At 49.0% G+C, this 14,353-nt stretch overlaps 2 protein-coding genes across 5 annotated transcripts; both read left to right on the top strand.

Annotated features, from left to right (window-relative positions):
* The first annotated feature begins 3,506 nt into the window (after positions 1 to 3,506).
* On the top strand, positions 3,507 to 6,439 carry LOC136471290 (proteasome subunit beta type-3-like). The gene is made up of 7 exons (XM_066469018.1): positions 3,507 to 3,639; positions 3,772 to 3,953; positions 4,068 to 4,175; positions 4,549 to 4,638; positions 5,286 to 5,370; positions 5,804 to 5,898; positions 6,164 to 6,439. Exons 1-7 carry the CDS (start codon positions 3,634 to 3,636, stop codon positions 6,210 to 6,212), a joined length of 615 nt encoding a protein of 204 aa, XP_066325115.1. The 5' UTR covers positions 3,507 to 3,633; the 3' UTR covers positions 6,213 to 6,439.
* Positions 6,401 to 8,221, top strand: LOC136471289 (zinc finger protein 2-like). 4 transcript variants are annotated; one of them, XM_066469016.1, is made up of 3 exons: positions 6,448 to 6,539; positions 6,618 to 6,710; positions 6,789 to 7,631. In XM_066469016.1, the coding sequence occupies exon 3, from the start codon at positions 6,870 to 6,872 to the stop codon at positions 7,521 to 7,523; it is 654 nt and encodes a 217-aa protein (XP_066325113.1). In that variant the 5' UTR covers positions 6,448 to 6,539; positions 6,618 to 6,710; positions 6,789 to 6,869; the 3' UTR covers positions 7,524 to 7,631. The 4 variants fall into 4 exon arrangements, 3 of the variants coding, with proteins under 3 accessions (XP_066325114.1, XP_066325113.1, XP_066325112.1); XM_066469017.1 differs by lacking the exon at positions 6,618 to 6,710 and having other exon boundaries at positions 6,401 to 6,539; XM_066469015.1 differs by having other exon boundaries at positions 6,618 to 7,631.
* The last annotated feature ends 6,132 nt before the right edge of the window (positions 8,222 to 14,353 follow it).

Genomic DNA, 14,353 nt, shown 5'->3' with positions numbered 1-14,353 from the left:
CTCTCTTATACTACTACTAATGATACCTGGTGCTGACTATTGAACAGCACCGTGGTCTCAACACTGAGTTTGACAATTCTTTCTCTGTAGTGTCATTGCACCTGAAAGCCAACTGAGTGGTTCATGGAAGTGCCCAGTAAGATCCTGCTCTTCATCACCATGAGTAATTTAGTCTTGCTTTTCTGTCGTTTCCACCTAACCTCCATGGTTACAATGTGTTCAAAATACTAGAGTGTATGCTTTGTCCTAAGCCAAAAGCTCTGATTTCGTGGCAGCATGTGTGTGTATATGGCTGTCTTTATGTACCTTTTTGGTAATGAACTCTTTGGATATAAAAAGACAGGCTGAACAATGATCACAGGGGAGTACCCCACTAGTACATTGCTTCCTATCAGTGGCGGATGCACGATGCGGGATAAGGAGGGGCTAAAACAATGGAGATGTTGATTTGCATGAAGATTTAACGGTGAAATTAAGTTTTTGCTACAGTGATTAGTATTGAAATCAAATCATTAAGGGGGGCTGGAGCCCACCCAACCCCCCCCCCTCTTTGGATCCGCCCCTGCTTCCTATGTACCTTCCTCATCATTTTTAAATATGACAAAAGGTACCAATAGCAAATGGAGCTTAACTTGTAGCTTTGTTGTTACAGAGAAGTATTATCTGAAAACAAACCTCTTCCACGGAAGTTTGAAATGAATTTCGCGAAGTTTTGCACGCCCTAGCGCTCGTTTAGTTCCGCCGAATTGGCGCCGGCAGGAACACTGTAGCGGCGCTGTAGCTACAGTGCCGTTTTGTTTTTATTTGGTAATAATTGTCCAAACGTTGGCTAATTAGGCTCAAAACGTTCGTCTCGCAAAGTACAACCAAACTGTACAATTAGTTTTTGATTTCGTCAACATTTAGTACTCCATGCATGTACCGCAAGTTTAATGTGACGGGGAATCTTCTTTTTGCATAGTGTAAAATTTGGGATTTTGGTGGAACTAAACAGGCCCCTAGTTTAGGCGAAGCGATTCCTTTCACGTTTCCTGACCGGACCGCGAGCATCTTGGGACAGCTCTGACAAGGATCGCGTCTTGCCGTCTTCACGTGCATTTGCCAGTTTGACTTGCACAGGTCACGGACGTGCGTGCTAGCACCTTTGCTTCCGTGGGAAGTAGTTAGTTCAACGGTTTACCTGCTCTACCACCACATGAAGATGATGGCGATCAGCTCGTTTTTATCTGATCCGATCCGATCTGATTTGATGATGGCATTAGCACCTAGCACACCTCGCATCTGAGGATTGCAATTGCAAGCCTCAGTTTGTCTTTTTGGCGCCTGTGTTTGTGTAGTTTTAAAACAAAGAGGCAGTATAAATACAGGACTACCTAGGTTTAAGCTTCCTAAGGACAGGGGCTCGTTTTCGTCATAAAAAAAACGTAGAAGGGGGGAGGGGGGGGGGGGGGGGGGGGGATCACATTTCAAAGGTCTAGACAAATGCCAGCTGTCGGCATGCTACTCATCTCAAGAATCGTGTTTTAGGCCTTTTATTAACCATATGTTTTAACTTTATATTTTATTTAGGTACAACACTTCAATCTGGAAATGACGGGTACAGTGCTACTTTGAGCTCAACTTCAGAATCCCTGGGAGCATTATTTTTTAGAAGAAAAACGTGAAATAAAAGCTTAATCTTTTGCACGTATATTGACTATGAGAACTTGCACCTTTGTGATCGGATCTGTTCAACTATGTGCTTCAAACACTATATTCGAGCTGCACGTACAACCCAATACTCAATAGAAATTTACTTATATACGACATTGTATATTGACTATGAGAATTTGCTTAAACTTTTTATATACTAAATTGAATATGTGTTCTTCCTGAGCAAGAGAAGGAAAACATTTTTGTGCAGCTGTATGTATCTACATGGTAATAACAAGGGAAGCTATAATAGTCATTGACGAAGCTAGAGCAAATTAAAGGATGATGTACATGTCTTGTGGGTGCATAGACAAGTGTCCTAGAGAGTGCATATATGATGAAAATTTAACCAAATCAATTGTTTTTACATTTTTTGGGTGCATTTTCACCCCTATCAATAGTGTAGCTTCACCCCGATAATTGTCACGACACAGCTATAATATTCACGCAAAATATGACAAAACTGTTATTATAGCAGCTATAATAGCCATGCAGCAGCATCACTATAATTTCAGTACTGGTGCACCATTGCAAAGCCGGCGTCGCACCATGAATAACTCGTGTGGCTCGGATCTAAAGATTGAAGACGACGGGTGACCATCTTCAAAAGAAAATATGACGTAACATCATCATGGAACACTGAAACACTAATTCTGTTAGCTTAGAGCGATTACTGCTCTGTGGTGCCGTGCACGAGAATTTGTACAATTTGCCTACACCCTCTGCCTATATAAACCATGGGCGTATAGCCCTCTAGTGAACTCATCAAAAGACTAGTATCACACACACTACATTCTCCGTCGCTAGCTAACCACTCCGGCAGACTCCACAGTCTCAATGGCGCGCAGGGCTCCGGCGGATTCGGAGAGTGCCAAAGCTGGCAGGGTCGGTCGGAGCCGGAGCAGGAGGCACGACCCTCATTTTCATCGAGGATAGTCTTGGTTCGGCCGGTAGACCCTCATTTTCACTGAGGATAGTTCGGCCGGTAGAATTTTAGCTGAAAAACGCTGTTCTAGCTAAATTGTTGTGAAAAAAATACTGTTTTAACTGAAAAAAGAAGTCAAATAAGCTAAATATGGGGTAGGCCGAACGGGACCCAGCTGTGGAAAGTCGTGAAGGGGTAGGGGAGCAGTTGTCATGGGGCGCGTTTAGTTCCGGCCGGATTCGGCATTTGCACAGTGTTTGATGTGATGACAAACACTGTAGCAATTTCGTTTGTATTTGTGAATTATTGTCCGAATATTGACTAATTAGGCTCAAAAGATTCGTCTCGCAAAGTTTAACCAAACTGTATAATTAGTTTTTGATTTCATCTACATTTAATACTCCATACATATACCGGCGTGGTAGTCGTGCCTGCGGCAGGAGCTGCCGTCCTCTCCACCTTTCTTCCTCCACTGCCTCCTTCTCCCTTGCCGAGGCCAAGTACGTCGCCAGTGACGGCGTCCGTCACGTCGTCCTCCAGTCCGTCTGTAACAGGTCCAGTAAAGAGTGGCACGTGCCCGCACTCAAATTCTAAATTTCTAAATAAAAAATATGCCTTTCTTTCAGCCGTCACTAAAATATTGTGCTAGTCATCATTATGAATTCACGGTTACCAAGTTCATCGCTGATGGGCTCCGCGTAGGTCAAGAACTCTTTAGAGCATCCTCAAGTCTTCGTAGGCCCAATTTACTCCCCAAAGTTTCAATTCGGCCCAGTAACAGTGAACAGTGGGCCTTCCGTAAAAAGGTCTCGAGCTGGTTACAGTGTTCAGAGCCCGGAGTCCGTATAGGCCCAGCATCCAGTTACAGTATTACACAGAGCCCGGAGACGGTTGGTACTCCGCGCTGTTCGTTTTTTTTTCTTTCCGCCGGCGGAAATCAACCTGAGTCGCCGCCTTCTCCGTTCTCGCCGTCGCCTCTCCTGCCGCCGCGCCCGCTCGCCACATCAGCGCCAACCATGTCGGTGAGTGCCCTCCGGAGCCCTAGTCTCCAACTTCCGCTTCTCGCTCCCCGTGCTCCGAAACCCTAGCTTTCAAACTCATGGCAACGCCTGATTGAGCGGCTTCGCTCCGTTGCTCGCTGCTTGCCCCCTCAGATCTTCGAGTACAACGGGAGCGCCGTGGTGGCGATGGTGGGGAAGAACTGCTTCGCGATCGCCAGCGACCGCCGCCTCGGCGTGCAGCTGCAGACGATCGCCACCGACTTCCAGCGGGTGTTCAAGATCCACGACAAGCTCTACATCGGGCTCTCCGGGCTCGCCACCGACGCCCAGACGCTGTGGGTCTTCCGGATCCTCGATTCATTTTGGTCTGGGCGACCTGTCTCGGGGACGGGGCCAGTACATGGTTTAGGGTTTGGGTTTGATGCGCGTGTCGTTGTCTCTTTGTGCAGGTATCAGCGGCTGGTGTTCAGGCACAAGCTGTACCAGCTGAGGGAGGAGAGGGACATGAAACCCGAGACCTTTGCCAGCCTTGTTTCAGCCCTCCTCTATGAGAAAAGGTGACAACAACCTACAATTTTTTATGGATCCAGTTATAGGCATGGTACAATTATGATTACCTTGGAGTGTATGGAGGTAAAACACTCACTGAATGAAGGGTACACTGGCAGTGTGAACTGCGAAGTACTAATATCGTTATCTCCACTCCACATCAAGAAATTGAGAACCATTGGGCTTTTGGGAGGCCAGTAATTAAATGCATCTCTGTGCTCTGCTGGCTGATATTAAGCTTTGTTGTTTACTTATTTCTCAGTTATCTTTAGGAAGTGTGCTGTTTCAGGTATTTGTGTGGATTCAGTCAGCTGTTTGTCACTTGACATATCATTTTTTGACTTTGGAGATCTCTGACGGAAGTATTTCGTGACATGTAAGGTTTGGGCTGTACTTCTGCCAACCAGTTATTGCTGGCCTAGGAGACAACGACGAGCCATTTATATGTACAATGGACTGCATTGGTGCCAAGTATGTATCAACTAATCTTCAGTTTATCTTTCTGGACTCTTTACTCACTGCTGTTACTTGTCTGAAATTTCTTTTAAAAAAATAGGCTACCTAGGTGGAACTAGTTGATTCTTGATTTTGCATCAAGAAGAAAATAAACACCTGGTTCAAATTGAACTGGACTCTAATCTAGATGGTGTTTTATGTCCACACCTCCATCCAACTGAGATAGGCTCAGTTTCTCAAAATTCCTGATTGATCTAAACTACTGTACATTTTGTTAATGTATACACCTCCACACCTTCCACCAACTGAGGTAGGCTCAGTCAGTGCATATTTCAGATTGGTCTGAAGTACGGCACACTTGTTTGAGTAAATAATGTCTATTCTTTTGACTTAACCAAAATGCTATGGGTTTCACAGATCCAAAATTAGGATTTAAAAAGCATTACAAACACACAGGTTTGCCAGGAACCCCCAAAAGATGTATTATTATTTATTTATTAATATATAAAACGAAGCCTTATTTTTGTTCCCAACTGTACCCTGTGCAATAGGCCTTAATGTTTAAGCCTGTTCATATTTGTTCGTTTAGATCCTATATGCTGACTTACTTCTCTGTCCTCTTTCTAATTAGTAATCTTATTAAAGTATTTCCTTTTGCGCAGGGAACTAGCAAAAGATTTTGTGGTCTCTGGTACTGCTTCAGAGTCGCTTTATGGTGCTTGTGAGTCCATGTATAAGCCAAACATGGTTAGTTTCTTTACACGAGAACTCTGCAGCAAATCTTTTACTGTCAATTCCATCTAGTTTGCTTATCTTTTATGTAGTCTCATAGGTAATCTTGTTCTTTCATGGATCTAACTATTACTTTTGGGAAGACATTTACACATCTTATTAGTTGGATTATTTCAAACTTGTATCAACCCTGAGATACCAGTTACCATCATCGAACCTGCACCAGCAGGGTTTTTGCTTTGCATATATGGTGACCACGTTCCATCACTTTTGATTCATCCTATAAATATTTTCTTTCTGTTCTATATTATAGCCAGTTAATTCCATAAAGGTTTGCTTTCTATATACTAATATATGCCTATACTGCTGTGTTTCTTTAGTTGTATATGGCGTGAAAATAACTCTCTGACTGTAAGCTGATAGTTATCACATTAATTTTTTTATGAAGGAACCTGAAGAACTGTTCGAGACAATCTCACAAGCATTGCAGGCATCTGTTGATCGCGACTGCCTCAGTGGCTGGGGAGGTTATGTTCTTATTGTGTAAGTTCCCTACATCTTTCAGATAATTACAATAAAAACGAATGCTTGTTCAGTCAACTCCACTGAGCGACAAGAGCCGCGTAATTAGCCAATTGGATTCCCAGTGCTAAAAATCAAACCCCTAAAAATCTAATCGAAAACAAAAAAAGTGGTTATGTTTTACTGCTCTTTGGCATTAGAATTTGGATGAAGATGAATATGCCTACTCTCCGTGGTTTTATAAGGTCTTGTTTTATTAATAAGAGACTTCTTTTCCTGGATGCAGCACACCCACTGAAGTGCAGGAGAGAGTGCTGAAGGGAAGGATGGACTGAGTGCTGCCATGTAGTTATTTTAGGAGATTGTTTCTTCATTCGGCCGTCCCTGCCCTGTACTACGGCGTACAGATTTCAGAAAACCTGTGCACTACGTTTACTTCTCAAAGGACATTGATTCAGTAGTTTCCTTCGTCTTTCTATGCTGTTTCTTCCCCAGCATTTTAGAATTGCATGACTTGTGGCACTTCAGTTATGGTAATCGACATATCTGTTTGACTAGTTAACAGGGACATCCGTGCCGCACGGGTTTTGTCTTGGAATGACAGTTTCACCTCATTTCTTATTCAATTGTTGACATGGATCCCAAGGCTGCACGCCAATCAGGTGACACCATGTCCTAATCCTTGGTGCTAATCACTTGCTCTTGCTCAACTCCTGACGTAGGCATTGGAATGTTAAAAGAAATCACCCACACGAACGGCAATCTTTGTTGCATCAGCCGGCAGATACATTCCTGCCCTCTGGAAGCAAAATACGGCAGGAAACTGGAAACAAGTAACCATTATATGCTTAGATAAAAATGTGCAGAGTACGTCCCTGTCGCATTACACAATCATGCTCATCTTATTGCAGTATCACTTCTCACAAATACAAGACGGTCGGGGCTTTACGGAACTTGCTCTGGCGACATCCAAAGCATTTGCGTTGCGCAGCATGCACGTGCTGTACCGTATGGAGGCAGAGGCTGACAAGGAGAGAGGAGACACCGGGCTAAACGGCGGCGGCGGCAACGGTCACCGTGGTCACCACCGCGACGTCAGCGCCGCCACACCGGTTGAGCTCAACCTCCTGGCCGGGATGGTCGGCGTAGGCGGCGCCCGCCAGAACGCCGTGCGCGCCGCGCAGCCGCTGCCTGTGGTCGTCGTGCCGCTGGACGTGGCGCAGTCACCGGCGGCGGTCGAGTCGGAGCCGCCGCAGCTGTTCGCGTGCCACTACTGCCGGCGGCAGTTCTACAGCTCGCAGGCGCTCGGCGGGCACCAGAACGCGCACAAGCGCGAGCGCACGCTCGCCAGGCACCGCGGCGACACGGCGGCAGCGCCACTCGGGGTCGGCCACGACCACATGCGCGCCGCCCATGGCGGCGGCGGGCCGGCGCCGTTCGCCGTCGTCCATGGCACCTTTGTGCAGGCTGCAGCGGCGCCGGCGCCGGCGCTGGAGTGGAATGACGCACGGAGCGGCCAGGCTCCACCCGTGGTGGTGGTGGCCTCCGGCGAGCAGCTGTTCACTGGTGGATACGTTGACGGCCCGGGGGTTGGAGTTAGACAAGACGAGCTGCCGCCTAAGCTTGATTTGACTCTGAAGCTGTGAGCCTGCCTGCCCTACATACATATACAGAATTTTTCTTGCTAGCTCAAAACAGTGAGTATACAGTGTGCCATTTCCTTTTCTTTCCACGCCGTCTGCCTTAAACATATGTACTCCCTCTGTCCCAAAATAAAAGACGTTTTGGGTTTTCGTACCACAAGTTTGACTCGATTTGTAGAAAATACGTGCAATATTTACATCTTCAAATAAATTTGTTAAAAAACTAGACAAAAAGATCTTTTCGATGATACTAATTACTTAGCATAAATATTTATATATTTTAATATATAATTGCCGGTAGTCGTTTCTCGGGAAGCGAAAACGTCACTTATTTTGGGACGGGGGAGTACGTTGGATTGACGCTACCATCATTGGTAAAGTGCTCTGATGAGTGTCTCATCATCACCTTGGTCAGTTTTCTAGGCCTGCTCCTGCTAGTTCACATGCTTTCCTAGCCAGAGTACACGTGCTACCGGAACTTCATGCTCGAGCTCGCTCGCGTGCAAGGATCAAGCTGAGCATGCTGCTGGTGACGAGCTAGCTTCTCGCAGAAAGTGGGCGACCGATCAGTAGGTGGTTTTCGGGGAAAACCTTGTTGCCAGGATAATTACCATGCAGTGCACTTTTTATTTATTTAATCTTGTTTTGAGTAGTACTAGTATATATGTAATGAAATTGGAGGGTGTACTTCGGGGACATGCTTTCTGACGCACTTTGATTTTAGATGATAAGAGCTCAAAATGGCCTTGAGATCGAAAGCGACGCGCGCACGAATATGTACAAATCAATAAATACATGCGTGTAGTGAGGGGTCCCCTTAAAATTTATAATGAATTGTAACGAAGTAGGTCCTATTTAGATCCATTAGCTGACAGTGGTTAGCTAGCTAATAATATATAGCTAATATTAGCTGTTATTATCTTATTTGGTCCAACTAGTAATATAGTTGTTATCTAGATGTCCAACTAATAATTAGTTATACTTTATTAGCCGCACCTGTTTGGATTCAAAAGAGATAACTATTAGCATATACTCCTGTTGGGGACCAATACTAGGGTCCCTGAAGAGGAGCTAATGACCATCAACGTTGATTCATCCGAGCAGTCAAGAGCGCGACTACAGCTCCAACCGACCCCAGGCGCGCAAGCTCTGCCTCGCCCGACCTCTGGGGGCGGGCCCCGCCTCGCCCGACCCTTAGGTCCGTGCTCCGCCTCGCCGACCCCGAGGCCACGGGCTCATCCTCGTCCGACCCCGAGGCCACGGGCTCATCCTCGTCCGACCCTTGGGTTTGCGCTCCGTATTACTCGACCTTTGGGGGCGGGCTCCGTCTCGCCTGACCCTTGGGTTCGTGCTCCGCCTTGCTTGATCTCTGGGGGCAGGCTCCGTCTCGCCCGGCCCCGAGGTCGCGGGCTCCGTCTCACCCGACAGAGAATCATACCGCCGCCAACCACTCTAGGTCCAAGCGTATGGGCATGGGTCAAAACTCTGACACCAAGGAAGAGACCGGCACGCCCCGATGTAACTCGTGGCCACGACGAGCCATACCTAAGGATTCACATCAGGAACACGTCGGGTGTACCGGTGTTGTTCTACGTAACCCCCGTACGGACGCTGATAGGTACGTCAGCTCACCACGACGTCCGCTGCGACGCAATGGAACGCCATGACCGGCAAACGACGCCTGCGCTTGACGCCAGTGACGGACAGGGCCAGGACGTGGAGCTGTCCCTGTTGACATCTACAGGGTCGGTGGGACCCACATGAAGGATAAGAAGGATCCGGCGATCCTGAAGGACTCCTCTCTCTCATTCTTCTTTTTTCCTCCGCTGTAACCCGTGCTTTCCCTTGGCCTGTAAAAGGGAAAGCAGGTCGTCCCATGAAGGGGACCCGATCCGACTCCGAACCGATCAGATCTAGATACACACAAGACCAGCAACTGAGCTCTCAGCACCCTTTCACTCCTTTCACTAGAGACTTGGGATATGTCCCTCTCTCGCCTGTTTGTAATCCCTACTATAAACTTTCAGAGCTAGTAACACGAGCAGCAGCGATAAACTAGACGTAGGGACTTTCTGCCCGAATCAGTATAAATCTCGTGTCCTCTAAGCACACCATCCGAGCCAGACGCGTAATACTACAAATTTACTCGTCGGTGGTAACTCGAAACACCAACAGTTGGCACGCCAGGTAGGGGCCTTTTGCGCGTCTCGACGTCTACTTCAGGTCTCGGATGGCCAGTCACGGCGTCAGTTGGGTCTCGGGCACGTACGTGTGTTTCGGGGACCTAGACTTCATCGTCACAATGGAGGGAGAGTTGGTGCAGGCTCCCGCCACCGTCCAACCTCTCCACTCCGTTGGTCTCAACGCGATCACTAAGGTGCTTGAGGAGCTGTAGCTGCACGCACCGGAGGCCCGCGCCCCCGGGAGCGACTAGCTCCTCGGCTTCGACTATGGGAGGTTAGAGCACCAGCTCAGCGCCTTCCTAGGACCCCGACCGTCCTGGGAGGATCTACGCCACCTTACCTTCTCACTCACCAACGTCATGGCACAGCTTGCCAGAGGAGAGCCGCTCTCTCTAGAATACCTCATCCGGAGCGCCCCGACAGCGCTCTCGTCCGGTCTCCGCAACGCCATAGAGATCATTGGCCACCTTGTGGCGTAACGCACTCCTCCATCCCCCGTGAACGATGAGTTCATAGGGATGACCGAATATATCGTGGAATCTTTCCACGACCTCCTCACAAGAGAATCAAAGTCACCCTCTAGCTCTGACTCTAGCAGGGGGATCCATCATCCCTCTCATGAATGTTTCATGGCAGGTACCCCCGAGGGACATGTCGAAAGCATCCACGAGGGAGAGGCTACCCCAATGAATGACTTCGACGACGAGGTCAAGAGGGATGTAGGGGCACCACCTCACCTATGGGTAGAGCAGCTGAAGGCCCGACACCAAGAGCTCGAGGAAGCATGACTCTAGCTTGAGCAGAACGTGCATAGCTCGAGCGAGAGATCGAGCTCCATGAAGACGGTGGGCGTGCGCGCGCCATGGCCAGCGATGTGAACCGGGGGATCATCGAGGACGATGAAGCCCTCCCACACTTCACCCGGGCGAGCCAAAACATCGCTGCTGCGGTGGCCTTGCTCCGATGGCTTCTGGGGCCCACGACGCCCAAGGACCATCGGGCCCATCATGAGATTCGCACGCTACTCGAGCATACGGCGACACAGCAGGCCGTGACCTCGCTATCCCGACGACATGAGCTCGACACCAGCCAGCGCATGCCCTTAGAACGACCTGACAAGGATGCGTCAGTCCATCAGGCGCCACAAGGCGGCAGGCCACGCACCACAATCCTAGTGCATGAGTGTCTTGGCTGCCACCGTGACATGCGTGACACCCTCGATGCCCACAGGCGTGCCCGCGGTGATGCGAGGGATGGGGCTAGCCACGGCTACCACCTCGTCATGGCAGACGCTACGATAGCAGCGAGGACCAAAGCCCGAGCCCTGACTTGCCAGGACCTTAGGCCTTCGGCCGACACATCCTCAATGTTGTCTTCCTACCATGGTACCGACCACTGACCAACATCCTAAAATACTCTGGAGAAACAAATCCTGGACTGTGGCTCGAGGATTATCGGCTTGCTTGCCAAGCCGGTGGAGTGGATAATGATGATTTCATTATCCGCAATCTTCCATTGTTCTTGGCCGATTCGACACGAACGTGGTTGGAACACCTTCTGCCCAATAGAATCCAAAGTTGGGCGGTCCTAAAAGAGATCTTCGTGGGATCTCAAAAACTACCGATAGAAGACTGAAGAAACCCTTCGTGGGTACATCCAGCACTTCTCCTGATAGTGCAACGAACTGCCCAACGTCGCCGACGCCGATGTCATAGGAGCTTTCCTATCTGGGACCACCTGTGAGTCCTTGGTCCATAAGCTAGAACGTAAGGGCCCATAAACCACCAAGGAGCTCCTCGACATAGCCACCAGCCATGCCTCAGGCGAGGAGGCGGTCGAAGCAATCTTCGACCACCTCAAGGGTAAGGAAAAGTGGGACGAGGATGCCGGTGAAGGCACCTCCAACTATCCTAGCAAGAAGAAGAACAAGCAGTGGCGTGAGGGCTCGCTCATGGCCATTGTCGACCGCAAGGGGGGTCGGAAGCCCTCCGAGGGCACCTCGGACCACTTCGAGAAGCTGCTTGAAGGACCATGTCCGAACCATGCTTTCCCCATCAAGCATCTATACAAGGACTACGATCTCATGAAGCGGTTCTTGTCCAAAGGCTCCAACAAGGGGGAGCATAGGAAGGACCCCAAGCTGTCTGTGGACGATGCCAAGGGAAAGGACAACGGCTTTCCGATGCTGGATGGCTACCTCATGATCTTCAGAGGATCAGCGGCCTATGACTCCAAGCATCGCTAGAAGCTCACACGTCGCGAGGTCTATACGACCGAGCCGGCCATGCCTACCTTCCTCCGATGGTTGGAGTCTGCCATAACCTTTGATCGAACTGACCACCCGAAGAGCGTCCCACAACCAGGGATATATTCGCTTGTGGTCGACCCGATCATTGGCACGAAGCGGCTTACCAAGGTACTGATGGATGAAGGCAACGGCCTCAACATCATGTACGCCGAGATGCTCGATGCCATGGGCATCGACCGATCGCGCATCCGACCGACTGTAGCGCCTTTCCATGACATCATGACTGGAAAGCAGGCCATGCCACTTGGGCAGATCGATCTGTCCATCACTATTGGGGATCCGAGCAATTCCAGGACAGAGACCCTTACCTTCTAGGTGGTCGGGTTCCATGGAACCTACAACGCCATCCTAGGACGTCCATGCTATATGAAGTTCATGGCAATCCCCAACTACACCTATCTGAAGCTAAAGATGCTTGGACCATTAGGAAGGAGGTCACCAAAGAAGCACCCGACCCCAAGTGGTCGGACGGGTCTTTTGAGCCTGTAGAGGGCGCCAAGGAGGTCCTCATAGACCCCAGTGGCTCCAAGGGCAAAGTGGTGCACATTGGCACCACACTTTCCTCCGAATAGGAAAATGCGCTCATCGACTTCCTCTGCTCCAACAGAGATATCTTTGTGTTGAAACCCTCAGACATGCCAGGTATTCTGAGAGAAGTCACCAAGCATGCCTTGAAGATCAGACCAGGCTCCAAGCTAGTGAAGCAGCGCCTATGTCGCTTCGACGAGGAGAAACGCAGGGCAATCGACAAGGAGATTGTGAAGCTTTTGGTGGTCGGATTCATCAAGGAAGTATACCACCCTTTGTGGTTAGCCAATCCCGTTCTTGTATGAAAAAAGAGTAGGAAATGGAGAAAGTGTGTTGACTACATCGGTCTCAACAAAGCATGTCCAAAGGATCTGTTTCCTTTGCCACGCATAGACCAAGTATTTGACTCAACCTCAGGGTGTGAAACCCTTTGCTTCCTCGATGCGTACTCCGGGTACCATCAAATCACGATGAACGAGTTTGACCAGCTTGCGACATCTTTGATCACCCCATTTGGATCGTTCTGCTATGTCATAATGCCATTGGCTCTAAATAACGTGAGGGCTACATACCAGCGTTGCATGCTCAAGTGTTTCGGGGGACCTCATCGGGTGAACCGTTGAGGCTTACGTGGATGACATCATGGTTAAATACAAACGGGCTAACCAGGTCGTAGCCGACCTAGATTAGACCTTCACGATACTTCGAGCAAACGACATCAAGCTCAACCCCGAGAAGTGTGTTTTCAGGGTCCCAAGGGGTATACTGCTAGGTTTTATCGTTTCTGAGCATGGCATCGAAGCCAACCTAGAGAAGATCTTGGCCATCACGAGGATGGGCCTGATTTAGAACATAAAGGGGGTACAGTGAGTTATAGGGTGCCTCACCACGCTCAGCCACTTTATCTCATGCCTTAGCAAACAAGGTCTCCCCCTCTATCGGCTCCTAAAGAAGGCCGACCATTTTGAATAGACGCCCGAGGCCCAAGAGGCACTTGACACGGTCAAGCAACTTCTGATGAAGGCCCCGATCCTAGTGCCCCCGACCAACGGGGAATAGCTTCTGCTCTACATCGCGGCCACCACGCAAGTGGTTAGCGCCACCCTAGTGGTAGAGTGAGAAGAAGAGGGACACACCCTCAAAGTGCAGCGTCCCGTATACTACATTAGCGAGGTATTTTCCGATTCCAAGACCCGCTACCCCCAAATCTAGAAACTCCTGTACGCCATCCTCATCGTCAAAAGGAAGTTGCATCACTACTTCGAGTCACATCCAGTGACGGTCGTGATGTCCTTCCCTCTCGATGAGGTCATCCAAAATAGGGATGTCACAAAAGTTGGACTCGCAAGGAGACCAAATGTGCGGTCGTAGAACGATGGCTCAGATCCTAGGGAGGGGGTACGTGTGAAAACTAAGAATAACGTTTCTAAAACAAGAGACGCTCTCTCCTACTAGTTTCGCTACCCTCTCCTCAATCTTTAGTGACACCCGACCCTAGCAACGGCAAGGGGTCGAGTCTCACTCAGGGGCTGATAAGGGTATATATATACCCTTTCTAAAACAATCGCCGTGACCGACCCCTTTCTTATGTTAAAAAACCTAGTGGCAAGGTTTGCGGAAACCAACGACTGAGTAAGGCTGGTCGAACTACAAGAAACCCATGTCCTAGCGGCTATGGCACTCTTACTTACCAGTGTGATCAAAGTTTCCCGCCTACACCTCGAACTCTATGGTCTTAACAAACAGAAGGGTCGGAACACATTAACCCCTTTTCACACATAAAAAGAGAGAAAGAACAAACTTGTTCAACCGAA

Source organism: Miscanthus floridulus, chromosome 8 (genome assembly GCF_019320115.1).
Source record: "Miscanthus floridulus cultivar M001 chromosome 8, ASM1932011v1, whole genome shotgun sequence".
Classification (NCBI taxonomy): Eukaryota; Viridiplantae; Streptophyta; class Magnoliopsida; order Poales; family Poaceae; genus Miscanthus; species Miscanthus floridulus.
The sequence above is the reverse complement of the archived record's forward strand: the minus strand, read 5'-3'. Positions and strand labels throughout refer to the sequence as shown.

Excerpts from the sequence above, each read along its gene's own strand:
- LOC136471290 (XM_066469018.1), top strand. Across the intron at positions 3,954-4,067 it reads GCCACCGACGCCCAGACGCT|GTATCAGCGGCTGGTGTTCA; the intron begins GTGGGTCTTCCG and ends CTCTTTGTGCAG. Across the intron at positions 4,639-5,285 it reads ATGGACTGCATTGGTGCCAA|GGAACTAGCAAAAGATTTTG; the intron begins GTATGTATCAAC and ends CCTTTTGCGCAG.
- LOC136471289 (XM_066469015.1), top strand. The coding sequence starts at position 6,771 with ATGCTCATCTTATTGCAGTATCACTTCTCACAAATACAAGACGGTCGG.